The 26,776-nt window shown below is 46.7% G+C and overlaps 1 protein-coding gene across 2 annotated transcripts in view; it reads left to right on the top strand.

The window, feature by feature from the left end:
• Positions 1-26,776, top strand: part of LOC121445218 (laminin subunit alpha-3) — a 221,174-nt gene that overhangs the window by 104,537 nt on the left and 89,861 nt on the right. For both annotated transcript variants that reach the window (XM_041647241.1, XM_041647240.1), the window contains exons 24-32: positions 3,706-3,866; positions 7,543-7,651; positions 9,253-9,350; positions 11,667-11,802; positions 15,476-15,602; positions 15,722-15,861; positions 17,969-18,084; positions 19,024-19,235; positions 19,933-20,137. In XM_041647241.1, coding sequence (XP_041503175.1) covers positions 3,706-3,866; positions 7,543-7,651; positions 9,253-9,350; positions 11,667-11,802; positions 15,476-15,602; positions 15,722-15,861; positions 17,969-18,084; positions 19,024-19,235; positions 19,933-20,137 — 1,304 coding nt within the window. The remainder of the gene's footprint in view (positions 1-3,705; positions 3,867-7,542; positions 7,652-9,252; positions 9,351-11,666; positions 11,803-15,475; positions 15,603-15,721; positions 15,862-17,968; positions 18,085-19,023; positions 19,236-19,932; positions 20,138-26,776) is intronic.

Below are 26,776 nucleotides of genomic sequence, written 5' to 3'. Positions count from 1 at the left end.
TCTTTTGGGGTAAAGTGTATGAAATTAAAATATCTGTGGCCTTAATTATTCCTAAATATTTAGGTGCACACATTTTATAAACTATGTCCTTACATTTTAAAGGCAACAGCTAAAGATACTAAGGTTACTTCTTTGGCTCCTCATTTTATTTTATTAGATTTTTAATTTATAAAAATATAGTTAGTGTAATAAGAAAACATAATTAGCTACAATGAAAAACCGAATATTCTCTCTACTCCATTCTAAAATTAGCTTAACCACATTCCTTTCTGTCCATACTGCATGTACACATGTGCACTCACTTGTACATATATTTAACATGTGAGAATGAACATATATGTATATATGTTTTGATAATAGGGAAGTCCAGCTGAGGGGTACCAGCCCCTTGGGAATATATAAACTTATATTAGTTAAGCTTAAGTATATCTAAGCTGTCTCTCAGCTACCTCAAGGTCTCAACAATCACCCATGTTTGGGGACAACATGGATCATAGACTATTTTTATCATAGACTATTTTTGTCACTGCAAGAAGGCTGTTGTGATGAAACTCAGATCTGTGGCATTAGAAGCAGTATTGTAGCTATTCTAGCTCCTTTCTTATACAAGAGTTATTATTGCTAGACTCACTGGCCTTGTATATAAAACCAAGGAATTTTTATTTAAGCTTTAATCTCATCCCAGGTTTATTTACCTATATTAATTACTTTGCTTCTTAGTGTGACCAAATACTCGACACAAAGCAGCCTAAGTAAGAAAGGATTTATTCTGGGTTTTGGTTTGGGGTGTAGTCCGCTAAGGTAAGGAAAACTTGGGCAGCATGAGTGTCTGTTGGCTATGGCCGAGATGGGAAAGAGAGTAAGGTCATGTGGAAACCTCGAGGCCTGCCCTCCAGAAATTTACCTCCTCTGGCTAGGCCCCAGTGTGTACAGATTCCACAACTTTCCAAAACGGTGTCACCAGTGGGCATGGCTCATAGAGGGATGTCGGTATACATCTAAATAGTAACAATTCTTATTCTGTATGTGCAAGTATCAGAAAACCAGAAAAATCCAAAATGGGAGCCATTTCTGGCCCCCAGACTGGGTAAGGAAGTCTCATGTGCTGCCATGTTGCATGATGTCTCTGTGGAAGCCTCCTGATTAAATTGCCTGCATCTGCAGAAATTTTTGCTCGCCGGGCCAGAGAGATGGTTCATAAAGCACTTGCTGTTTAAACACGAGGATCTGAGCTCAGATCTCAGCAGCCACATAAAGGCAGATGTGGAAGCACACATCTGCCATCCTGGTCCTCCTGAGGTGATATAGGACATATACACGTGGAGACACACACACACACACATTGTCAAGGATCAGCCTCGACAAAACCACCTCTTGCCAGGATAGGGGCATGGGAATTTAGAAATATAAGTATAGAATACAGAGATGTGTGAAAAATGACAGATCAGAAACCATAGAATAGTACCAGGAGGGCATTCCAGTAGTTACTGAAATTGCCCCATAGCTTGTATACAGTCAATCGCTTTAACACTCGGAGACATCAAATCATTAGCATTCTGTTGTTTAGGCCCTAGACCGTGAATGCTGAAGGCAGCCACTCCCCAGGTGACCTCTTTGTTACAAAAGAAGGAACAGAAATACATATTCATATCCTGACCATCTGTAGAGATGGCAAGGACCCACTTGAATGAGCTACTTTAATGTTAAAAGAACCAAGCAATCACACCCTGAGTTGGGATGTAAAACTACCTTGCCAGTCATTTAGAGGAACTCCAACTCTGACTGGCAGACAAGGTGGAATTAGGCTCACATTTTTGGGCCTCCACACCTCTCTGACTAACTCAGTTCCACATCTTACATGTTTCTATGCTACTTTCTGAGAGAATTTGCCACACTTGAAACTTATACTGTACCTGTATAGTTATCTAATTATCTGATCAAAGCCCGAGAGCAGAACTCACCTGTCTTATAATCTATTGGATGCTCACTAGCTGGTCACAGTAGGCCTTCAGTAACACTTGATGGCCAAAATATTGAAATTCCCATCTGACATCAGGATGGTAGTTTATCCTTCTTGGCTTGGCGTAGGTGGAAGGTTTGATAACCTACCCTCCACGTCTTTACCCTTCACTTGAACCAGGAAAGGGAAGCTCTGTGCTGCAGAGTCTGGCCCTGGGCCCTTTCAAGTCCTCTTCAGACAAATAGCCCGACAGCGACATCACCTTTCCATTTCACCCAAGTCCATCTGCGTTACTATCAGATGTAAACAGATACCAGTCTGTGGTACTCACAGTGGGTTGGCAGTAGGAGCTTAGAGGCATGATATGATGGAAGTCACATCTTGTCACTGGCCCACGCGTGCTGTGCGGTGAGCTGAGACAGATAGCTTTCATTTGAAGATGCCTGAGGAGAGAAGCTGGCAGGCCAAGGCTGGACTCTCCTATGTGACAGAGTCAGAACTGAGTGACCAGTGCACATTTGCTCTTTGGTCAATAAAGGTGTAAAAATAAACGGCACACCAGGAAACGTGGTTGAGCAAAAGGAACAAATCTTAACAAAGACAACCCAATCACAACTGCTAGTCTCGGCGGCCACAGCAGCGACCTGCCTCCGCCACCTGTCGCCAGTGCCTTTCCACCGCCAGCTGTGCAGCTTGTGTGCCCCTTAAAAGCACCCAGGAGGCACAGCTTGCTCTCCCTCTCTTGCCTCTTCCTTTCTCTCCTGTTTCTCTTCTTCCTCCTGTCTGTCTGCCTCTCTCAAGTCCCCACTCTGACATGGTCTTTTGTCGCCCCACCCTCTAAACCTCTTGTGCTAACTCTGTTGTGCATGGTCTGTTTCCCTAGTGGCATACCTTGGCAGGACCCACCAAAGGTGCCCACTATCTTTTTATTTCTCCTTTCAGTATCCACCAATGTTTCTGTAGTGCTTGTTGTATGTCACATAGAGCTTCAACGTTCTCCATCCATTCATCCAACCTCAACTCTGTTGAGGGAGGACTGATGCCACTGTCCCTATTTTGTAGGGGCATACAGACATAAGTTCTAGGTTGCACAGCCAGTGTCAGCCTGATTTTGGACCACAAGCTTCTGCCTCATGATTGACAAAGAGAAAATCACATTTTCTCCAGCAAGGGCCAGAGAGTAAACATTTTCAGCTTTGTGGGTCATTGCAGCCTGAGAAAACCTTGGTTTCTGACTCATAACCAGTTTTCTTAAAAATAAAAAGGGGGAAACGTGTATGCCACCATAGAAAATGGTTTGAAAGAAAAGAAGCCAAGTGTCCTCGTTCCTGCCAAAGGGAGGACTTGTGTGCTGCTTTTACATGGTTTTTATTTGGCTAATCTGATATTTCTCTCTTGAGGTAGCATTTAAGAGGCAGGTCTCCATTCTCAGTGTTGGGGATGTTTGTTTGTTGTTAGGAAACAAGCAGCTGAGCCATCCCCGAGAACAGAAGTCCTTAGACACAGAATCCTCAGAGTTAGAAAACAGAAATACACGATACTCTTGGAAGTTCCAGACAAGTGATTATGCAATGTTTCTCTGAGCTCAGAATTTTAACAGGGCGTCTGTTTCCCCCACAACCTCTCTGGAGGATCACGAGTTTACTATGTAGACATGACCAGACTCTGGGACATCCTCTCTGCTTTTGCCATTGTAAAAACATATCCAATACAACGCACATTGGATGACTTGACCTCTCTGGCAGGTGGAACTGCACCTGCGCTTGCGGGTCCCGCAGATTGGCCACTATGTGATCATGCTGGAGTATGTCACGGAGGTGGACCAACTTTCTGTGGTGGATGTCAGCCTGAAGAGCCCAGGGTCTGCCTTGGCAGGCCAGGTGAACGTCTACAGCTGCCAGCACAGGTAATAAGGCCCCGCCCTGGAATTCCTCCAGCAGGGAAGTCTGCTGGGACTTCGGTGATAGCCAACTGGAGTTGCTTCCTTTTGAGGCAACCTTTGAAAACTAGGAGGAAACTAGTTCTAGGGAATAACATTATCCCCAGATGGATTGGGACATCTCCATGGGCAGCTCTGTGAAATAATGGGAAAGGTGCCCATCTCCCTTCACAGCCCACCTTCAGAATCTGCCATCATTAGTGGTTGATGACTGCTGAGTGCAAACGGAATGAGGAAGGACTCTCAAGTTTACCCTAATGAAATGTTTGCCCAAGAGTGTTAATGGACAGAGCCGGGCGGTGGTGGCGCACGCCTTTAATCCCAGCACTTGGGAGGCAGAGGCTGGCGGATCTCTGTGAGTTCGAGACCAGCCTGGTCTACAAGAGCTAGTTCCAGGACAGGCTCCAAAACCACAGAGAAACCCTGTCTCGAAAAAAAAAGAGTGTTAATGGACAAGGGCTTGCTAAAAGTGATTTTCTTTGAATAATGTTTCACGAACATTCCTTAATTAAAGCACAGAGGGCATTTGCCGATGAGGCTAAAAGTGTGATTAAATGACACCCGAAGTTGTACTCCCTTGACACACTCGTGGAGAGCTGCAGTGAGCTCACCCGAAGTTCTAGTCCCTTGACACATTCGTGGAGAGCTGCAGCGAGCTCACCCGAAGTTCTAGTTCCTTGACACACTCGTGGAGAGCTGCAGTGAGCTCACCCGAAGTTCTAGTCCCTGGACACACTCGTGGAGAGCTTCAGTGAGCTAACCCCAAGTTCTAGTCCCTGGACACACTCGTGGAGAGCTGCAGTGAGCTCACCTGAAGTTCTAGTCCCTGGACACACTAGCAGCAGTGAGCTCACCTGAAGTTCTAGTCTCTTGGCACACTAGCAGCAGTGAGCTCACCTGAAGTTCTACTCCCTGGACACACTAGCAGCAGTGAGCTCACCTGAAGTTCTAGTCTCTTGGCACACTAGCAGCAGTGAGCTCACCCGAAGTTCTACTCCCTGGACACACTAGCAGCAGTGAGCTCACCTGAAGTTCTAGTCCCTGGACACACTAGCAGCAGTGAGCACACCAGCTCTTGGTCAGGGCCTTCAACGTTTTGTTGGCCTTTGTTCAAGTTTTATGGCAAACCTGAGATAATTGAAGTAGCTGCCCATCTTCCAGGATGTGAAATGAAAAGAATGGATGAAAAGAGCAGCTTAACATAGGCATTTTTGTGAGGCCTGAGAAAATGACTGTTGAATTAATGTTATGCTCTTAGTGATCCTAAATAAATCCTGAGGGCTCTGTTTATGGGATGGAGATCCCATAAAGGAAGAATCATACTTGGATATGTGTGTGGTATTGAGGCTCAGACCCAGCACCATCCACATGGCAGACAAGTACTTCCCCACCAAACCCATCTCCTCAGTTCTGTAGGTGGGCTGTAAGGGCATGGGATGGGCCTGAAGCAGTTTCTCAGAACTGCCTCTCACTATCTAAATATATGAGTTTCACACGCAGTTGGCATCATACACTGCAATGTGTACTCCCCGATGGGTAGGACCTCGCGTGCCAGAGTCCTGGGTGTACTGGCCACAAGGCTTCTTCAGCTTCTCTATCTGAGCCCAGCTTCCAGGTGAGCTTTTAGACTCCTCCCATCTTTCAGAGCACAGGCTTGATTCCTTTCACAGAATCTAAAAGATGGAGGACTATCCATAGTTACTCCAGTGACTCTCCAGTTAACCTCCCAACTCCAAGATCATCTATGCCCAAGTTGGTGGATTATATGTTTTGGAAAGAGAAGGTCTTGCTATGCAACCCAGGGAGGCCTTGAATCCATGATCCTCCTGCCTCAGTGTCCTGGGTGCTGGGATAGTCATGTGCCATCATACCTGCCCTGACAGGCAGGTTTACAAAGCCAAAGAAAGGAAGGGTCCTTGCAGGATTCCATTCAGGTTTTTTTTTTTTTTTTTTGGTTTTTCGAGACAGGGTTTCTCTGTGATTTTGTCCATTCAGGTTTTCTGATGAGTGCTGAGGAAGGCTGTATGACGCCGTACATGTTTCGGCACATAAGAGCATCTAAGTGTGCTTAGCAAACCCGTTCTTAGAATAGCACAGCGTCATAGTAGACTAGAGATTGCCTGCTTCATACTTAACCCAGGAGAGTCGCATTGGACATTTTTACTGGGCCAAAATATTTCCTTTTTTTTTTTTTAATGTTTCAGAGGTCACAGGGGTCAAGTAAAGGCTAACAGCCTGCAAGGGTGCGAGTTTAAAATGACAGGCCTGTTCAGCGTTGCAGTCTCCTGCTGAGGTTTGAACTTTCCCCTGCATGTCTCAAGTGATTTCTAACCACTCTGTTAGACAGAACATCTCAGCAGAAAAGCGACGAGAGCCTCACTTTCCAGAGTGATGCAGCGATAAATCACGTGTTCTCCCCGCAGTGCGGCGACCCGTAATGATAAACCACGGCCGTCTATTTCTTAGTGAGACTTTTCAGGGGTGATGATAAAACTAAATGCAAGGCAATCAATGTATTTAGCTCCCATGATGGCACTCGAGTCCGAAAGAGCCGCTTCAGTTGCACTTCCGCACCGGCTGTAGGTTTCTGCGCTTGTGCCCAACTTCTGCTAGAGTCTGCATGTTTTATCTCCTTTTAGTCATTTCTGAAGCATCCTTGACCAAATTATTTCAGGTGTTTCTTAGGGGTGGCCATATTGTTTTACCCTATTCTTAGCTCCAGATTTATGTGTTCAAAGGGAAATGGCCTTAGATATGCTTCCTAGTAGTCTCATCAGAGCCAGATTTCATGATGTAAAACCGTAACTTTTAAAAAAGGGTCTCAAAATGTCTCTCACCCATATGGAGAGGAAGGGTGGGGAGCAGCGGAAGACGTGCAAAGGGACTAGGGAAGAAAACTGGCAGCCCTGAACACCATCTGACGTGCCCTTCCCTGTGTTGGTAGAGCTAGCCATGCTTACTGCTGGGTAACTTGAGTTATGAGTAGTCCAAACAATATTGGCAAATTTCCCAAAGCTCGGCCATCCCTGCCCAGGGTCCCTTCTCCTGATGACTAGCCATGCCTTCTGTCACCCAGGAGGAAATGGGCAGCAGAGGCCGCAGGCCTGGGAGGTACAGCATTGCCTGAAGTAGAAAGTCTCTTGTCCGCAGAGATGGTGGTCAGAATCTAAGTCTCTTTGTGCTGCTAGCGCAGAATAGCATAGACCTGGGATTTTATAAATAGAAGAGGTTTGCGTCTCACTGTTGGGAAGCTGGGAGTCAGCATCTGCCGGGAGGCTCTTGTGCTGAGTCATTCTGCCATAGGAGCTGGAAGGGCCAGAGTGTACGAGGGCATGAGGGTCTGTTTACATAACGGCTCATCCCTGTGACAGCTCAGCCCCCTCACGCAGTAGCAGCAATCCGCCCACAGAGCTGAGGCTCTGTTCCCTGGCCACCTTTGAAAGGTCACAGTGGCAATTGCATTTCAAAATGAATTTTGGGTGATTCAAACTATAGTAGACTGCATCCCTCTTCGACTCGTCATGCGGGAAAATTGCCCCTGGTTCACTTAGTTACAAGCAGATTAAGTCGAAGATCATGAGGTGCACAGCAAGGGAGCCAGTTGCCGGCTGCCAGGCTAAAACAGCTCTGTTCCCCTTTGCAGCACTCTTTGCAGGAGCATGGTGATTGACAGTCGGAGTCGTACGGCTGTGTACCAGCTCTTGGCAGATGCAGACATTCGGCTCAAGGTGCACACGGCCAAGTTCCTCCTGGTACGCCTTCATCTAGCCCACGAACTCTACAAGTCTTCTGCTCTTGTCTGCATTTCTTAAAAGCTTATTAAAATGTGGGCTGCAATTTCATCTTATCTGTAAATTCAACATTTGACAGTTAACTATTTTTCTCCTCTTGAGTCTTCCTCATGTCACCTCAGAAAGTCAGTCATCAAACTTGAATGCTTCCCACACAAAAAAATCACATTTCATTAATTTTTATCATTAATATAAGTGAAAAATCTTTAATCATTACATTTCTACTCTATTATTATTATGTCCTGGTACAGAAATGACACGGGTTATCATTTAATTTCTGTTCCATTTTACCATTCTGTGTAGTTTCTTGGAACGGTCCATCAGCTGTTTAAGTTTTATAACTGCTTATACAGTAGTACCCTATATTTCAGCTAGGTGGATATACACCTTAAAATTTAAATGCCAGCTGGGACAGATTAAATGGCATTCATGCCCACCCATGTGATGGGGGAGCTGTGACCAACAGTAGCATCTCCCTGAAAAAGGAATTGTAAGATTTACAGGAACTGTCTCAGAGAATTTGAGATTACCTAAGTGTGAAACAGCTTCCTGTTACTGCTGGCAGCAAGCATGCATCACACCCAGGAAATGCCAGGGGGAATGTGCTTTAAATATTTGTGCCTAGCCTAGCAGGAGTAAGTAAAAACTTGGAATTTAAGGGCTAGTTTGGAATCAGACTTTAAAAATTATTATTATGAAATGGTGCTTTTCCTTCTGTGAGTCCAACTGTCTCCTTTTCGGAAATTGTCCCGGGACTGCCTCAGCCTTTTAAGTATGGATTTGTCCTCTGAAAAGTGGCCTGAGGTCACTGAAGATCAGGGTGACTAGCATGAATGTTCCATGAAGGAGGGGGCATTGCCCTCTGGACACCCCAGTGTTGGTGTTACTACATACATTTTTGTTGTTACGACTGAACTACTTTGCCAACTACTTTGAGTTGGTAATACAATAAGAGATATTGTAATAATAAGAGATTCTTTAATGACTGAATTTCTTATGTGACCCAGAAATTGGCAGTAGAGACAAATCCTTCAAAGTCCAATTTTGGGCTGCAATCTAAGACACCTTTTATAAAGACAGTGCTTCCCCAGATGTGGCCATGTCTTCAAACAGCAGGCTCTTTGGCCGTTCACTGCCTCTCTCCCTCGGGAAGCATTTCAGGTGTCGGTACTGGCCCTAAGTCAGAGAGAAAAAAAGAGGCACCAAAGGCCCTGGACAGAGCTGGTCCTGAACCTTCCCATGATCCAAAGGCCCTGGGCAGAGCTGGTCTTGAACCTTCCCATGATCCAAAGGCCCTGGACAGAGCTGGTCTTGAACCTTCCCATGATTTTGTTCTTTGACGTATTTGTGCAATTATTCCAACAACAATGTAGTCAGTGATCCTGTCTAATAAGAAATAGGATTTTTCTTGCTGCCTGGGGGGAGGCTGCATGCTTGCTATCCTGCAGTTTCGCCACTTTAAAATAATAGACATTTTCTGGCTGTGTTTTTTATTAATAACCACTTTTAAGAGAGTGCAGCTTTTTGCCAGTAACCGTTGTGTGTTTTTACTCACTTGGCAGTATCAGGTCTGTATTATACCCACTGAAGAATTCTCAACTGAATATTTGAGACCTCAAGTCCACTGTATTGCCAGCTATGGACCGCTTGCTAATCCAAGGTAATGTGTTTCCTGTTGGGTCCATAGGGGTTGCACAAAGATGGGGACAGACCACCAAAGTCTAATAGACTGGAAGCAAACTTTATTCAAGAAAAAAATAAAAAATTAACTCCATGGGGCACAAAAAGCTTATCAGCTATCTGGGACCACTGCCAGAGATGGATTTTTGTAAGGCTGTGGCCAAGGCCAGTTTCTGAACCCACCTTTTTATAGTAGGGGTACCAAGCATTTGGTCTGAACAAAGGAATTTTTATAATCTCGAGGTAAAACTCAGGTACAGATTGCCTTACTTTACAATCTTCATTAACAGAGTTTTTCAGTTAAACTAGTGTTTGTACTTGACCTACCGTCTTCCCTGGCATTTCCAGGCGGTGTTTACTGAAGCTCTGTGCTCTCCCCTTTGATGCTGCCAGGTTCATGTAGCAGGGATAATGCATAACCCAGAGGTCACGTATATCCACCTCCTAAAGGTTAACTCAGCTCATATCTGCCATTAATCACGGATGGCTGGGATACTATCTTAGACTATCTCTCAGTTTGCAGAGAGATGCTTTGCCCTTGTGAATAGAGCTGTGGGTTGTAAAGCACAGTAACCCACTGTTAATAGTTAATCCTTAAGCTGCTGAGAAAGCTGATGAGAGTCTGCTCTCATTCTCCTAGGCTTACAACTTTGTATTTCTTTATTTCTACATTTTTATATTTTTTTCTTGGACCCTTCATTTCCCTCCTTTCTTCCTTGCCAATACTCTGAACACTAGTGTCATATATGTAAGTATGAAACTATGCAAGTTGGCGATTCCTTCCCTGAAATGCTCAGGACCTTAACTATTCTGAATTTAGAGCATTTGCAAATACATAATAAGATGTCTTGGGGATAAAACCCAAGTCTAAGCACGGAATGAATTATGCACCACACGCAGCCTCTCACACCACCTGCAGCTGAATGCAGACAGTGTATCTGGTGTGCCTCTGTTGGACTGTGATCTGTCCCGTGAGGTCACCAGTAGAATTTTCTGCTTGGAGCATCATGTTGGTGCTCAAGAAGTTTCAGAGTTTAGATCACTTGGAGTTTGGGATTTGGGGTGCTCAGCGTCTGCCTAACTGCAATATAAGGCAAGACACTGATGTTTACTATAGAATGTTAAAAAGAGAAGAGCCAGTTAAAAAAACTTATTATGCAATCACAATGACTGGAGTTTTGATTACAGCCTCCATGTAACAAGCCGAACTAGGTATCCCACAGATACCTCAGGCCCCGCTGGGCATCCTGCACACGCCCCAGGCCCCGCTAAGCATCCCACACACACCTGCAAGCCCCGCTCCAAGGTGAGCGTCGATAGGAGGATCACTAGGACTTGATGGCTTCCAGGCTACCCAACACACAGGCCCCAAGCTCAGCGTGAGACCTTGCCTCAAACACAGACTAGGTAGAGAAGGCTACCCCATACCCTCTTCTTGCTTCTGCTCACACATACAAGCACTCACTCTTTCACATACATGTACACATGCATTCATACACATGGACAGACACATATTCACAATTTTTCACATATTAAATTTTTTTTTAATTTAAGGAAAATAGATGATCCAGCTAAGTAGGTTTTCCCAGTTGTCAGTCCCATCGCATACACCATGGCACAGGCAGAGCAAGGCCAGGGGAAACAGCTAGGCCTGCTCCTCAAGTGCAGGTCTGCCAAGCTCTGCTCTGTGCCTCACTTTGTTCCAATCCTTTAATCTTGGTGTCTAGGCTCTTCTTTTGAAAAAACAGAAATAATGGTCCATCTCAGAGCTGTGCTATCAGAACTAGCTAATTAGAGCTTGTTGTGGGTTTTAGGCTGTTGTTTTGCTGTAGATCCAAGAATAATTAAAAGGTTCAGCCATGGAAACTCATGTGCACATTAGGACTCTCGAATCCACCAGCATAGCGCCATTTTAGCCGTGAGGCAAATGGCACACAGCTGTCTCTCAGAGCAGCGTTCCTGCAGAGAGAGGAATGGTGTCTTTACAGTGATCTCATTTTATTAACTAAAGTTTGCTCAGGAGAAGCAAATGCCAATAAATTTCTGGTTTGCATGACTTTAAAATGCAGATCTTCTTTCTGTGTTAACTTCCTGGTGAACAGGTGCTTGTGCTACGGCCAGCAGCCACACCTGTGCTGCCATGCAAGGGTCCCTAGACCTCCACCTTCCATGGGTTCTTCTGGTTCCCCTGGCGTGCAGCAGTTGGCCTCCGGGTTTCTTGGCCAATGATCATCATGCGATGTGTTTTGTTTGTTTGTTATAACACAACCATATTTTAAAGTGTTCTATTCCTTAGTGTCACCTGTGTCCCCCTGGCCCACGAAACTCCTCCAACAGCCGTAATTTTGGATGCTCCAAGAGGTGGCCCTCTCCCTCTCCTGCCTCAGGAGTCTGCCCCTCCTGCAGATGGTGTCACCCTGAAGGCACCACAGGTAGGAACACCCTCCAGTGTTGTATCTAGACCCGTAGTTCTTAGAGTGCGACACCCCCTGACCCCCACCTCCACCAGGCAGCATCCACTTCATCCTGCGGCTTGTTTGGGGTGCCCCCACCCTCCTTCATCCCAGGCTCTGGAGTGGGGCCAGTCATCTGTCTTTACCCATCCTAGCCCCTTAAGACTTGGGAACGTCCTTTCTCAGCTGTCGTTCACTGAGCAGTGTGGCAGTGCAGCCTGGGTAGCCCCGACTCAGGGCTACTCCTGCCCTCCCCACCTGTCCCCGTGAACACTCAGTAAGTTAGCACGTTACAGAGTCTATTGTTGTCATAGGCAGTGGCTGTTTGACGTGGTGGAGTATTGGTTCTTCTCCCCACATGGAGTGTAGAATTTTGAGAAGAGCTGGTGCAGCCTGTAAATTGTTAGGCATCCCCTAACCGTTTAGGTGGGGAATTCTCAATAGACATTCACCAATTATCATCTAGTCCTGGGGGGTTAAATTTAGTAAGGTCGTGAAGTGCTTTTGCAACACGCCATTAAAAAAAAAAATCACAGGATCGCTTAAAAAAATCACAGCTTTCTGAATTATTGCATGAACCCAAGCGGGCTCTTCTAGGCCCCCTAGCCGCGACTGCAGAAAGAATGGAGGAAGTTGTCTAAATGAAACTGGTGCAGTAAAGGAGCCAAAACAGCTGCCCTCCAAACCACTGAGGCTCTCTGGGGACAGCAGAGAGAGGGGGAGAGTGGTTGGGTTTTCCAAGGTTTTAAGGGGGTACATGGCAGGAGGGGAGATGGTAAACTGGGGTGAAGGCTTTGAAGTGTATACCAGGTGCTTGTGAGTAGGGCTTGAAGGAGCCTAGAGGCTAGCCCAGCATAAACCTTCATCTGCTGATAGGTGCAGGTTAATAGAGAGCCTAAAGCTCCTTTCACCAGACTTAAGGAGACTGACTCCTTTTAGAGGCAGGAACTATTTTCTCAAGTCCCTGAGGGAATGATGTCTTTTATCTAACCGCCAGACTTGGTAAAGGAAATTGTGGGGACCAGACATTCTCATAGGAGATCTTGTAGCTAGGGGTGGGGGGAGCTGAAATGAAGTCCTGGTTTTGCCCTCACTCGAAGATAGATAGAGGCCTCTAAGACAGCTCCCAAGGTTAAAAAAAAAAAAAAAGGCACCGATGGCCAGACTGATGATGGGAGTCCCATCCCTGGGATATTGGTGGAAGGAGAGAACAGATTCCTGAAAGTCGCCCTCTAGCCACTGAATGTTTGCTATGGTACTTATGGCCCCATTCCAGTGTGACAAAAATAGTTTGAAAGATGTTAGACTTTCCCAGCTGTGGCAGTGGTGTTTTTGCCATAGTTTTTGAGTTAAAAGAGCAGGGCAGGGCATATTCTCTTAGGCCAACAGGGTAGAACTCTGGGCTCAGTTGTGCTTGGTGGCAGGTGGGGAGTGGCAGAGGGTGTACCCAGAATGAGGTGGGTGCCCTTCCCCACCAGCTAGAGCTTGTGTGGTTTCAACTTTCCACTCACACCAATGTGTCCTCACCAGCTTGTCCACGTGTATAAAGAAGTAATCGCTATGAATAGTAAGGATATTACAGGTTCCCAGAAAAGAAGCTGAGGTAAGTTACCTGCAGAGGGGTTTTACAACACCACAGCTTGAGGTAGAAGGCAAGCCTTCAGGCTGTGGGATTAGCTTCCTCAAGAGCGACAGCCATCAGGGATAACACATAGGGAGGGCTGACGGAAGGGAAAGGGACAGGGCCTTCAGTTAACAAAATGCTGGAAGAGTTACACCATACCACAGGCAGCAAGGTAGGGTCTTGAAGGAAAAGTTTTCAGTTTCAAAGAGCAAAGGGTAAGTGCTCTCCCGGACTAGTTCTGGGGTGTGCGTAAGTTCTGCACTGTTAGGAATATTTTCTAATAGAGCCTCTCCACCGGCACAGAGAATTCCAGTCAGACCAGATTAAACCAAATTAAATGCCTCTGTTTAATAGACAGCAGTCCTGGGTGGCCGGGAGCATGGCAGGGAGTCTTTGGATATAGGGGTGTGACAAGGAGCTGAGGTGATATTTATGACCAACATTTTAAATGTAATATTGAGTTGGAAGTGACACCCCAGCCTGCCGAGTGCTTGGACTCCAACTCCCAGCCTGCCAAGCGCTGACCCCTCCCCTGGGAGGGTCAGGACCACCCCCACAGGGTATTTAGGGAAAGGACACTCCTGGTTTTAGGTTTGCGTGCGCTTGCTTCCTCTGTCTTCCCCCTTCTCCCGGCCACATGGGACCACCGTCTGTTAGTTACGGGCATTTAATTTGGTTTAACCTGGTCTGATTGGAATTCCTCCTGTCTGCCGAGAGGCTCTGGCTTGTCTTAACATGAACCATGTGTTCTAGCCTGCATAGTGGACCTCAGGCAGGCCCTGAGGAGAATCTAACTCAAGGCAGCAGCGGTTATTCCCCAGGAGGTCTGAGACACAGAGAGAAAGCCGGGCATGGCTTGATTTGGGGAAAGGAGAGCATCATGTTGATTTGTCATGTAATCAAAAGTTTTCTCAAAAAATGGGAGCCTACTCCTTCTTACACAAACTCATGTGTTGAGTCCCATGGCTGGCAGCGTGTTTATCTAGTTCTTCGGCAAACACACTGCACATTTCTGTTGGGCATGTACCCAGGCATGTAACTGCTTTGTCGTGTGTTTGGCTTTGATAAATACCACTGAAATTACCCGGCACGAGTGAGGATGGATCACAAAACCCACTGTAGGAATTTATTAAGAGAGAGGACACTTGCAGAGGCAGAGGAAGTTGGACCAGGGAGAGAGCAGGGAGGGGGTGTGTCCTGCTTTTAAAGGCTGCCTAGCACATGCGCACCGGGGCTCACGCATGCGCTCAAGAGCTTGAGGTGGCTATGAAAGTTGCCTGAGCACTTGTTGGTGTATGCGCAGCCCTGGCACCCAGAAGTGCCAGCCAGAGTGCTGGGTGAGGAAAACCATAACTAACCGCCAGTCTTCTGGCATGATTAACCAAGCCTCCTTCCCTAATCATCCCCAAATGTCTGGTTGTGCCTCAGTTTCTCTATTCTGTAGGTGAGAGACATTTGGTTTGCATCTAATTCTCGCTGTGTGTGATTGCAAACAAAGCTGCTATCACCACTTGTCTGAAGGCGTCTGTAGGAATCTGGCAGCTGTCTTCTCAACACCGAGCTTGCTTCAGCTGCTTAGCCTGTTTGTAGAGCTGCTGAAGCAAGGTGCCGAGGCTGGGGAACTTACAGAGAGAAGGGTTTTACTTAGGTCATGGTTCTAGAGGCCGGCAAGTACAAGACCTGGCGAGGATCCCTAGCATATCATAACACGGCTGAAGGTGCCACATGGTTGAACTTGTGTCCCAGTAGCCATTGTTCAAGAGAAAAAGGGTGCTTTTCTAACAGTTCACTCTGATCCCACCCTGTGGGGAAAGGACTCACTTCTGTACGTGTCTTCAATCTGTTTACCAGGCTCTGGCCCCATAATCTAACTGCGTCTCTTAAACTCTGCGCCTCAAGACTGCATTGAAGAATTAATTCTCGCCATGAGTTTTTGTAGGAACTAACTATAGCAACATCTCATGTCCTAACCATTCAAAGTTCTTCAGTTTGAGAGTCTCCCCACCCCCTTTTTTTTTGTCCTCTTAGAATCAAGTAACCCTGAGAGGACTGATACCACACCCGGGCCAACATGTCTTTGTCATCCATTTTTATCAAACAGAACACCCAACATTCCCCATAGAGGTCTTTGTGGATGGAGGAAGACCACGGTCAGGTGAGCAGCCTTGATGAGCGGACTCCATGACTTGTTCCCGATGTCATGAGCGGGCTCCATGACATGTGCTTGCTGCTGTCCTTGCAGCAGTGTGACAGCTTGTCCCACTCCCTCTTCAGGTTCCTTCCTTGCCTCCTTTTGCCCTCATTTACTCGGCTGCCGGAACCAAGTGATCTCCAATGGCCAGGTGGAGTTCAACATCCCAGAAGCAGAGGTAGCTGTGACGGTGAAGGTTCCAGAAGGAAAGTCCTTAACGCTGGTGCGTTCTGCTTAGCCTTCAGTGTGCTCCCTGGTCAGCCATTGTATGTTAGGCTCCTGCCAGTACTGTCTCCTAGGAATTAATTCTGTTTAGTGGAGAAGTTGGTTATTTGTAGAAAAAGTATGTTTTACAAACCCATAAAAATAAAACCACATGACAATCACAGCCAGGAGAATAGGAATGACAGAGACTAAGTGACTGGCCTTTGCCCAGCCTTCGCTTACTCCTTGCCCCTACTGGCTGCTCTGTGAAACTTCTACCCTCCTGGTTACTGTCACTTTCTCATGTCCTCCTTTAGTGATCTTCCTTACCCTGAGCTCCATATGTCGATGTCCCCAGGATCCACTCTGAGACCCTGTGATGTATCCCTGTGAACATCATCTGTGCCTAGTGCGTCTGTTCCAGCTTTGTGGGAATAGCACCCGTGTCTCTGAACTCACTCTTGATCTTGCCTGCACTCTAGGCCAATAACTGACCATCAGGGGTCTCCTCTGACTTGCCTGACCTTTCTCCAGGGTCTCTCATCTGTTCCTATTAATGAACCTACCTCGTTCTGGTCCAGGTCCTCACTCTGTTTACCTGCATCTCTTTGGTCCATCCACTTCATTCTGGAGGTCATTCCACCTCACTCTGGAATTAATGGCCCTTACTGCCCGCTTCTAGTTCATCTTTCATCCATGCCTCCTCTGTCCCATGTTCCCCCTTTGCTGCACTAATTGTTATTCTAATTGGTCTTTATAAAAAAAAAACCCAGAACCAGATATTGGTGTAAATGCTGAAAGATCAGAGAGAGAGAAAGGAGCAAGTCACAGACAACTCTTACCTTGCTAACGCCTCAGCTGAAAAAGTGTATCCTGTCTCTACAATTCCTCAGACTGAATCCTCCACCTTATATTCCTCTCTCTGCCCAGCCGTACCACTTCCTGTCTCCACTCCCAAGTACTGGGACTAAGGTGTAAGTCACCACTGCTCAGCTTTGTTTCTTTTAGACAGATTCTATCTTGTGTAGCCCAGTGTAGCCTTGAACTCACAGAGATCCATCTGCCTCTGTCTCCTGAGTGCTGGGATTAAAGCTGTGTGCCACCACTGCCTGGCTTTATGGCTACTAGTGTGGCTAACTCCACACTCTGATCTTCAGGCAAGCTGTATTTGTTAAAGCATAAACACAATATCACCACACCCCTTCATTCTCTGGCCATAGTCATTATTCAAAAGCTCACAGACCTGCCATTTTTGACAATGCCAGCAGGCTTTCTTGTGCTCTTTTCTAGAATCTTCTACCTACTTTTGTACCTGACAAAATCCTGTTGACCAGTGAGCCTGGCTTAGAGTTAATTCAGCATTTCCTTAAGAATGTCTAGAAAGCTAGGAAGAGTTCACTTTGTTCTGCTCTGTGGCCCTCCAGTCTGTGCCTGTGCCTCCTTCTCCTCCTCCTCCTCCTCCTCCTCCTCCTCCTCCTCCTCCTCCTCCTCCTCCTTCTTCTCTCTCTCTCTCTCTCTCTCTCTCTCTCTCTCTCTTTCTCTCAGAGTTAATTCAGCATTTCCTTAAGGATGTCTAGAAAGCTTGGAATAGTTCACTGGGTTCTGCTCTCAAAGCCTGGCTCAGTGACTTACAAACTCCACAAGGTCATGCCTCCTAAACCTCCACAGACAGTGCTACCAGCTAGAAATCAAATGCTCAAATACATGAGCTATGCAGGACATTCTCATTTACATCACAAATACTAAATAAACTTCAGAGGAAGGCCACGATAATAGGTTCCCTGTTGGCTCCGCAGCTTTAGTTTGCTTACCTTTAAAATATAAAGCAGTGGCCCCCAGAGAATCAGGAGTCCCACACATGTGTCATGTGATGCCCCAGTCACCCCGACAGGCTCTGCTAGGTACCTTGAACTCACCACCACTCAGCACTGGGGTTCCTTGTTCCTTGGAGCAGATGCTTCCAGAGTCCTGCTTGTGCCCACTGTTCCCTAGCAACTGCACTGAGTCTTTACCCCACCTCAGGTTTGCTGCTGTGCTTGCTTTGTAAATCTTGCTGGCATTTGGATAAACAGGAAAGGATGTGGGCTCATTCTCTTCCTCCTTCTCTGGCCTTGGCTTTCCTTTAGGTCCGTGTTCTAGTGGTGCCGGCGGAGAATTATGACTACCAAATACTTCACAGAACATCAGTGGACAAGTCCTTTGAGTTCATCAGCAATTGTGGAGGAGACAGTTTTTATATTGAGTGAGTGTCGTTTTGTGGGAGGGCTCTGGCATGATTGTATCCCAAGCTGGAGGTCTGGAAAGAGTCTGACCTGGAGTCGGCCTCTCCCCACCACCCAGGAGAGCAGTGGGGCTGGTGTCTCAGGAAGGTGATGCCGTTCACTGTGCCCACCACTCAGTGAGAGACCTCGACATGTACCATCTGAGCAAGGTGACCACAATCAACCTTGAACTCAGCAGAGGCCTACCCTCACCTCGGGATTAGGGACCAATTAGGAGAATCTCTTGCACCTTGCTAATTCCTACTGGCTGCTGTATATACTGAAAGATCCTACCCAGGGCCCCTTCCCTGGCAATCACCTCTGTGATGGAGACTGTCCAGAGCCGTGTCCTTGTGCCCTGTCTTCTCTCATCCCTAGGTGCTAAGAGCACAACAGCCCCAATACCGGCTCTGCTGTGAATCCAGTGCCCCCTAGAAGCTTCTAGAAGGAGCCAGGAGCTCCAGAGGTCCTGAAGACGGGCTCTTCTTGTACAGTGATAGTAAAAGCTAAGGCCCCACATCTCATCTGCTCCACACCACTCATTCTCGGGAATGACCACAGCTAAGGTCCCTTATCTGGGAGATGACCGGCCTGGCTGGACGACTGTGAGGCTCAGTAGCTGACAGTTCTCAGCTCGTCATCCCGTCTCCATTATCTTTCCACACCGCAGCTTGTCCTGCAGCTGCTTCACACCAGGTTCCCACTGGCCATTCCTGTGATGCCTTCTCCTCGAGCAGTCCTTGGGGACAGGGTGGCTGTCACTGGCTGAAACCACAGTGGGGCCATTTTTCACTTCTTCCCAAACTCCAGTGCTCAACGCCCCACCCACAAAGATGCTGCCAGGTGGACCCAGTCGGAAAGGGAAGTTGAGGAAAGACGCATATCCTAGGTTATCACTATGAGTGGTTCTGTTTTCACAGTCCCCAGGCAGCCTCTGGATTCTGTAAAAATGCGGCAAGGTCCCTGGTAGCCTTTTACCATAACGGTGCTCTGCCTTGTGACTGTCACCCTGCTGGGGCTGCCAGCCAGCACTGCAATCCTGAGGGCGGACAGTGCCCTTGCCGGCCCAACGTCATCGGGAGGCAGTGTACGCGCTGTGCAACAGGCCACTATGGATTTCCACACTGCAAGCGTAAGTGACCCTGTATTCTTTATAAACATGCAGGCTAGCTCATGCCCCATGTCTACACACTGTGGTCTGAGCGGCAAGGCTCAAGGGCTTAACATAAATGTGAGTGTATACTTATCATATGGATAACTTGCTCCCTTTCCTCTCAAAAGTCCTTTTCAGGTTATGTGATCCAATGAAAACTTGGTTCAGAAAGGACATTCAAAGTCTCATGGGTGTATACTCATTAAATTAGGAACCCTCGTGTTTTTACTTAAGAGCTACCCTGTGGTCCGATGCCTGGCTCAGCCCATGCCGCCAGTGGCAGTGAGAGCTACAGGTGTGCGGAGCACCACGGGACACTCTGTCTGAACAAACAAGAATGTCACTGCTGTAGACTGTGCTGACCATGGGCCCGGGACCTGCAGGGCTTTGGGAGGCTGTGGAATGTCGTTCCCTACTTGGAGGCTCATGTTGGAATGGGATGCCAGCAGCCTGGTAGGTTTGTGGAGTGTCTAGCCTAGAGCCAGTTAGTCCAGCTGCTCCTCACTTGGGGGCCGCACACTGTTTTCTCCTGGGAGCCTTGGTTTGACTGACTTAGATCAGCATGGACACCCACACAAGGGGAAAGAAAACATGTTCCCAAACTCCACGGGAACTCCAGGAAATCCCAGTTCTGTATAGTCCAACTCTTATGCAGTGTCTCTTTGTCCCTCGGCAGCTTGCAACTGTGGCAGACGCCTTTGTGAAGAGGTGACGGGGAAGTGCCTCTGTCCACCCCGCACAGTCAGACCCCAGTGTGAAGTCTGTGAGGTGAATGCCTTCAACTTCCACCCCCTGGCTGGCTGTGAAGCCTGCAACTGCTCCAGGAAAGGCACTGTCAAGGCGGCCTTTTCTGAGTGTGACAGGAACAGCGGGCAGTGCAGGTGAGTCATGGCACACCAGTGTGCCAGATCCTGTCATATGGGCACAGCCTGGTCATTCCCATTCCTCACTTCCCACCTGTGCACAGTGATGGCATCAGGATGGAGCCTCTCGGAAAGAATGGACTTTGGTGGGTAAATTGCTTTGTCCATCCAGATTTAGGGCAGCCAGGCAGAGCCCCAGGTGGTAGGCTACCAGTTACCAGCCTTGCCCACATACCCAACCACATTGTCACAATAGGATTGTGCTATGTGTGTGCCAGGATTCCACTGTCTTGATGGTTGGCTTTGTTTGTCCATTGGCATAATGTAGAGTTGTCTGGAAAGGGGTCTCCACTTGGTCTAGACAGTCCTTTTCCATGTGACTCTCGACTGTGTCAAGTTGACACAATTAGCCATCACAGGCCTTCAAAGCAGGGTTTATTGGTTGTGGGGAACCAGGCAGGGTTGGCCATCTTCAGGAACCACTGTGGTCCAGCGCACGATGGATGAGAAATGGTGACTGTATTAGTTATTTGTTCCTGTTGCTGTGTTACAATGCCCTGACAAGAGTAAGTAAAAAGAGAAAGGGGTTAACAGAATCTGGTCCATTATGCTGGGGAAGGCTCTTAAATGATCTAATCCTATACATCTGTAGCCAGGAAACAGGGCTGAGGAATTCCACTACTCAGCCTGCTCTCTCCTTTTTATCCAATACTAAGGATTTCAACCAGTATGTGTGTTATAAGGACACCAATCGGACCGGCTTAGTAGCCAGCAAATCCTATGATAGCTCCATCTTAATTATATCTACGAAGATGTATTTTCATGTTCACACCTTGGGTGTACACGGCTCAACTCTCCATTATAGCAATGGTTCGCTCTCCAAGGAAGAACCCTTCCCCATACCTTCATCAGTTGTCTGGCGCCTGCCAGCTCCTGTGGGTAGGGAGGCATTGTATGGAAGTTGAGAGAAGAGCGAGTCATGGAGCATCCTAAGACTTTGAAACCACAACCATTAGGCCTGCCTGAGTCAACTAACCAGTCAGCGACCAGGCATGGGCCTCCTAGTGATGTCTGGGCTTAATCACAGGAAGCAACGAGTGAAGGAGCTGAGAAGTGGCCATAGAATTGATGTTCAGACAGCTCAGTCGAAAACCTCCCCACTGGCGAGAAGAACCCCAGGGTTTCCCAGGACTGCTGACACAACCAGGAAGGAGGGATTTGAGAACCCTTAACACCAGTTAAAGCAGCAGGAGACAATAGATGGGTATGCTGAGCACAGCATTTTAGGAAAATATCCTGAGGAATTTTAACAACCCACGGCCAGCAATGGTAGTTTAACTGACTAGAAGTTTCTTAACTTGGGAGCGAGGGATATCTCACAGCTCTGGCTGGCAAAGGGACCTCACTGATGGGTGTCATGCTTAGATAAATATGAAGCTGCTCTCTTTGACAACGTCACGTGATGGAAACATTACAATGTATGATCATATGGCTTTGTCCTAGCAGAGTCCTTAGAGGTAGCATTAAAAAACAAAACAACTTTAGCAGTTCCCTATACACTGTAAATTGCACAAATTCCCATGTTTATACAGAAAAACCATTTAATTGCTTAAAATAGTAATTTATTTACAAAAATTTTCTTCATGAATTTTTTGATGTATTTGTGTGCATGGTGTTTATATGATGTTTTCTGGCAAGTGTGGGCACATATGTGTATGTGACCAAAACTCAACCTCAAGTTCCTTCTGCGGTCACCGTCCACGTTAGTTTTGGAGATCCCATCTGTTACTGAGCCTGAAGCTTAGCCATGGGGCTAGGCTGGCCACCAGTGTGTCCTGAGGTCCATTTGTCTCCACTCCTGGCTTCTGAGGGTGCTGGGGATCTGAACTCGGGATTTCTTGCTAACTTTACCCACTGAACCATCTCCCCACTCTCGTAAAAGACTTTTGTGTGAAAGCTGCTTCCCTGTGCAGTGGAGATTTCCGGATGGCAGCAGGGACAATGGTGTGTAATGGCACCCAGAGCGAAAGAGAATGGTTAGTGACCCCTGGTGTTTGCACTAAGGGAAGACACAGCCTTTCTCAGCAGCACAGGGCTTGCTGAGAGCTGAACCAGTGTGGAAACACAAACCACAGCACTTAAAAATTAACACTTAAAAGATTAACATTTTTTGTTGTATTTCCTGCCGACACTGTAAAGTTTGTCCTTCCTGCCAAGCCGAGCCATTACAGATGTTACTCTGCTTTAAAATTATTGTAAATGACTGTAAGCATCCACAATTCTTTGCTTTATGTCTAAAAGCCACTTATGAGTGAGTTCGTGTGATATTTGTCTTTCTGGGTCTGGGTTACCTCACTCAATATGATGTTTTCTGGATCCATCCATTTGTCTGCAAATTTCAAGATGTCATTATTTTTTCTGCTGTGTAGTACTCCATTGTGTAAATGTACCACATTTTCCTTATCCATTCTTTGGTGTAGGGGCATTTAGATTGTTTCCAGGTTCTGGCTATGACAAACAATGCTGCTATGAAAATAGTTGAGCACATGTCCTTGTGGCATGATTGAGCATCCTTTGGGTATATACCCAAAAGTGGTATTACTGGGTCTTGAGGAAGGTTGTTTCCTGATTTTCTGAGAAATTGCCACACTGACGTCCAAAGGGGTTGTACCAGCTCTATTTCCACCAGCAATGTAAAAGTGTTCCCTTTACCCCACAACCTCTCCAGTGTAAGTTATCATCAGTGTTTTTGATCTTGGTTATTCTTAAAGGTGTAAGATGGAATTTCAGAGTTGTTTTGATTTGCTTTTCTCTGATGGCTAAGGATGTTGAATGTTTCCTTAAGTGTCTTTCAGCCATTTTAGAGTCCTCTGTTTAGAGTTCTCCATTTAGGTCTGTACCCCATTTTTTTATTAGATTATTTGCTTTTTTTTTTGATGACCAAATTCTTGAGTTCTTTGTATATTTTGGAGATCAGCCCCTATGTCTGATGTGGGGTTGGTGAAGATCTTTTCCCAATCTGTAGGCTGTCTTTTTGTCTTGTTGACTGTGTCCTTTGCTTTACAGAAAATTTTCAGTTTCAGGAGGCCCCATTTATTAATTGTTTCTCTCAGTGTCTGTGCTGCTGGGGTTCTATTTATGAAGTGGTGCCAATACTTTCAAGTGTACTTCCCACTTTCTCTTCTATAAGGTTCAGTGTGGGCTTTATGTTGAGGTCTTTGATCCATTTGGACTTGAGACTTGAGTTCTGATAGAGTAACTGGTGAACAGACACAGGACAGCTCGCCCTGCCATCCTGGATGCCAGTTTCCAGTGCGTTAAGAAACTTAGCAAAATCATCACTGACCTTGCTTCTAAGTTTAAACCTCTGATCTTATTTTCTTGCTCCGTCTCGGATGGCATCCAGACAACACTGTGTCAGCTCTAGGTGTCTATCTGGCCAACCCCAGAGACTGAAGTTCTGACCGTGGGCCGCTAAAACACAGTTCCGCTTTTTGTGTGGATTTAATAAAATAGAATAGTAGAAGAAATAAGAATTACCTGCTTTCAGTAATGGAAAATGAATACTATTTGACTCTTGAAATGCTTCCAGGGATTATAATAGCCTTAGGAGGATTCTTAATCTGTGGCACAAACAAGGAAGCTGGGACCACTGCTGGTAGAAACTGCCTGCTGGGACTCCCCCTCAGGCTGTTTGTTTTATGGGACTCACCCTCTGGCTGGCTTAAAGTCTCAGACACACAGTCCCCACCTCATCCCTACTGGCTGTCATCATTGCTTCACTACAAATGAGCCCATGTGGACTCTCCCACCAGCTTCACTTAGGACCACGTCTCCTGAGTCCTGGGGCTCCTGTCCTCTCGGATATATAATGGAAACACTTTTTAAGATTTGATTTGATTTGTTTGTGTATAGATGTATATATCTATGTCAGTATGGGTATATGTACATATGTGTGTTCAGGGGCCCTTGGAGGCCAGAAGAGGGTATTGGATCCCTTGGAGCTGGAGTTACAGGTATTCGTGATGTAGGTGCTGGGAACAGAACTCCAGTAATTATGACTGAACAGTAAATGCTCATAACCACTGAGCTGGTTCTACAGCCCCCAATGAAATAATATTTTTAAACTTTTTATTGATTCTTTGTGAATTTCACATCATGCACCCCAATCCCATTCATCTCCCTGTCCCTCCTTATCTCTGTATCCACCCTCTACCCTTGCAACCTCCCTCACCAAAAGAAAACAAACAGTGTCACCATGGTAGCTGTGGTGTGTCACAGTATAGCGTTTACCAGTTTTCCTTGCAAGTATTCATTGCAATGAGTCATCGGCCTGGTCAGAGGCCTCTGCTGCACCATCAATACTGAATCCTCGCCCGTGTCATGGAGGTCCTTCAGCTTTGGGTCTCAGGACCAGTCCCTCCATGTGCTGATGGGGTAGATGTTGGGTGGGCCAATTTAAAGTCCTGGATCTGGGACTGGGTGGTAGCTGAGTTAGTCAGCCCTCCCACTCTCCTGCACCCTCACCACCAGGAACAGTTCTATTGTGTTGCCTAGGCAAGGAGTGGGACCAGCTCACCTGCTCTCACCACTTTGGGGCCAGTTCTCTCACACTGCCCAGGTGAGGGGTGGGGCCAGTTTCCGGTGCTCATGCCCTCTGGGACAGTTCTCCTACACTCCAGTCACCAGGGCCAGCTCTACTATGCTGCCCAGGCAAGGGTGGGGCCAACTCTGCACAGCCCTCAGACATTAGCATTGCCTCAGGTAGCAGCCCAGACCAGACATTGCTACCACAGGGCCACAGACCCAGACACGGTCCTCAGTTGAAGCATGGACCAGGACCTCACCATGGCCTCAGGGGGCAGTGCAGGCTCTTCCTCGCCCTAGTATCTCCAGTTCTGCCTCTCTTCAAGTGCACAAATGGTTTCACTTCTTTCTTTCCCGACTTCCCACCACACGCTTGTTCCTCATAGTGGTGTCTGCCCTGCCTGTGGCATGTGGTGGCAGGTGGGGGTCCCTTGGGTATCTTCTGCCATGCCCATGTCATGTGGAAGTGGACAAGCAAGATACTATTTTCCAGAACTTTTAGTGAAAGCTCCCTCTTAGCGGATCCTTAGCTCCCAGATTCTATGTTCAGTCTGACCCCATGTTATAGTCCTGCCGTCCAAGCTTTTCAAGCCACCTCTCCTCTTAGACTTCAAGCTAATCTGCTGAGTGATGATGGCCTCTTTCTTATTTTTAAGATACCAAGATTTCAGACTTTAAAACTCAGTTTCCCTATATCCAGTCACGTGTCTACTTCTGGTGCGGGACAGATCATCCTGTTGGGTCTGTCCTTGCCCGCTGACTACTCCCTTCCTAAGTCCCTGTTCCACTTCATGTTGGACCAATAGTGGCTCCTGATTGGTTTTCCTCTGGGGTTATTTATTCACTCATTCAAATAAGCAAACAACTGTCCAAACAAGGAGTTTGTCTGGTACCATGACAACGGAGAAGGAAAGCAAAACTTCCTTTCTGGAGCCTGGCTGAACATCTCTTACACAGACCTGGAGCCAGGCTGTCTTACACATTTCTCTGGGGAGACTCTGGACCCCTAATTCAAGAGGACTACGCTAATTTCCAACCATACCAGGAGTTTAACATCCGTTTCCTCCCGAGAGCTCACTGGTATGGAATGTTGTTAGTCCATCGAACTTGGGACAGTACCAATAAATGCATGTTTCTGATTCCTTTGACTTTTAGAATTTTTATTTTAAATATTTGCTCATACCTAAAATTATATTTATGTGTTTATAATAAATGGTGTCTGTATATTTATGCTTACACTGATGCTTCAACTCAAAACATTGTATAGTGATCAAGTCCAGGTAATTGGCACAGACATCATATTAAGCATGGTGAGTGTTAGGAATTTTCATAATGAGAGCTCTCTGCTAATGCAAAAATCCCAATCAAGCCAAATGACAATGAGCTGAATTAAAGAAGGTCCAGGTTTAATGGGATTCCTGCGCTCTTGGGTGGCCCAGAGGGGAACCAGGAAGCTGTGAAGTGAATACGGGGTGGCGGGGAGAGATACGAGGAAAACTACGAAGGGACTTTCCAGGGAGCAGTTTAAATAGACTGGCTGAGTGGTCAAGGTTTTGGCAGCTACCTTGTCCGTCCTCGGGGGAGGGGTCAAGTTTTGGCGGGCACAGGGGCAGGGCCTCCAAAGATGGAGGCCAGAAACCGGGACTTATAGTGAGTATGTTCACGTTTTTTTCTCTTCTGGTTGCTTTGAGCAAAACACCATCTTTTTCTCCTTATATAACTAGCACTTTGCCTGTTGACTATGCTTTTCTCAGCCCTTCCTTCTCTCTGCCCTCTGCAGCCTCTAGTAATCACTATTCCACATTCAACTTCTTTGGACTCTACAATTTTAAGTTCCATCTCTAAGTAAGATCATGGCATATTTGACTTGCATGCATGACTTGCTTCACCTAGCACAATTCCCTTCTGTCCATGGTATTGTACAGACGGCAAGGCTTCACAGCTGGGTAGTATTCCTCTCAGTATACATGCTGCATTTTCTCTGCCCATTCAACCACTGATGGGCACGTGGCTTGATTCTGGCTGTTTGGCTGTTGTAAACAGCACTACACTAAAGGTAGGCATGGAGCT

This window comes from Microtus oregoni, unplaced genomic scaffold (genome assembly GCF_018167655.1).
Source record: "Microtus oregoni isolate MIOR12 unplaced genomic scaffold, Mior012 000166F_ref0000362, whole genome shotgun sequence".
NCBI lineage: Eukaryota > Metazoa > Chordata > Mammalia > Rodentia > Cricetidae > Microtus > Microtus oregoni.
The sequence above is the reverse complement of the archived record's forward strand: the minus strand, read 5'-3'. Positions and strand labels throughout refer to the sequence as shown.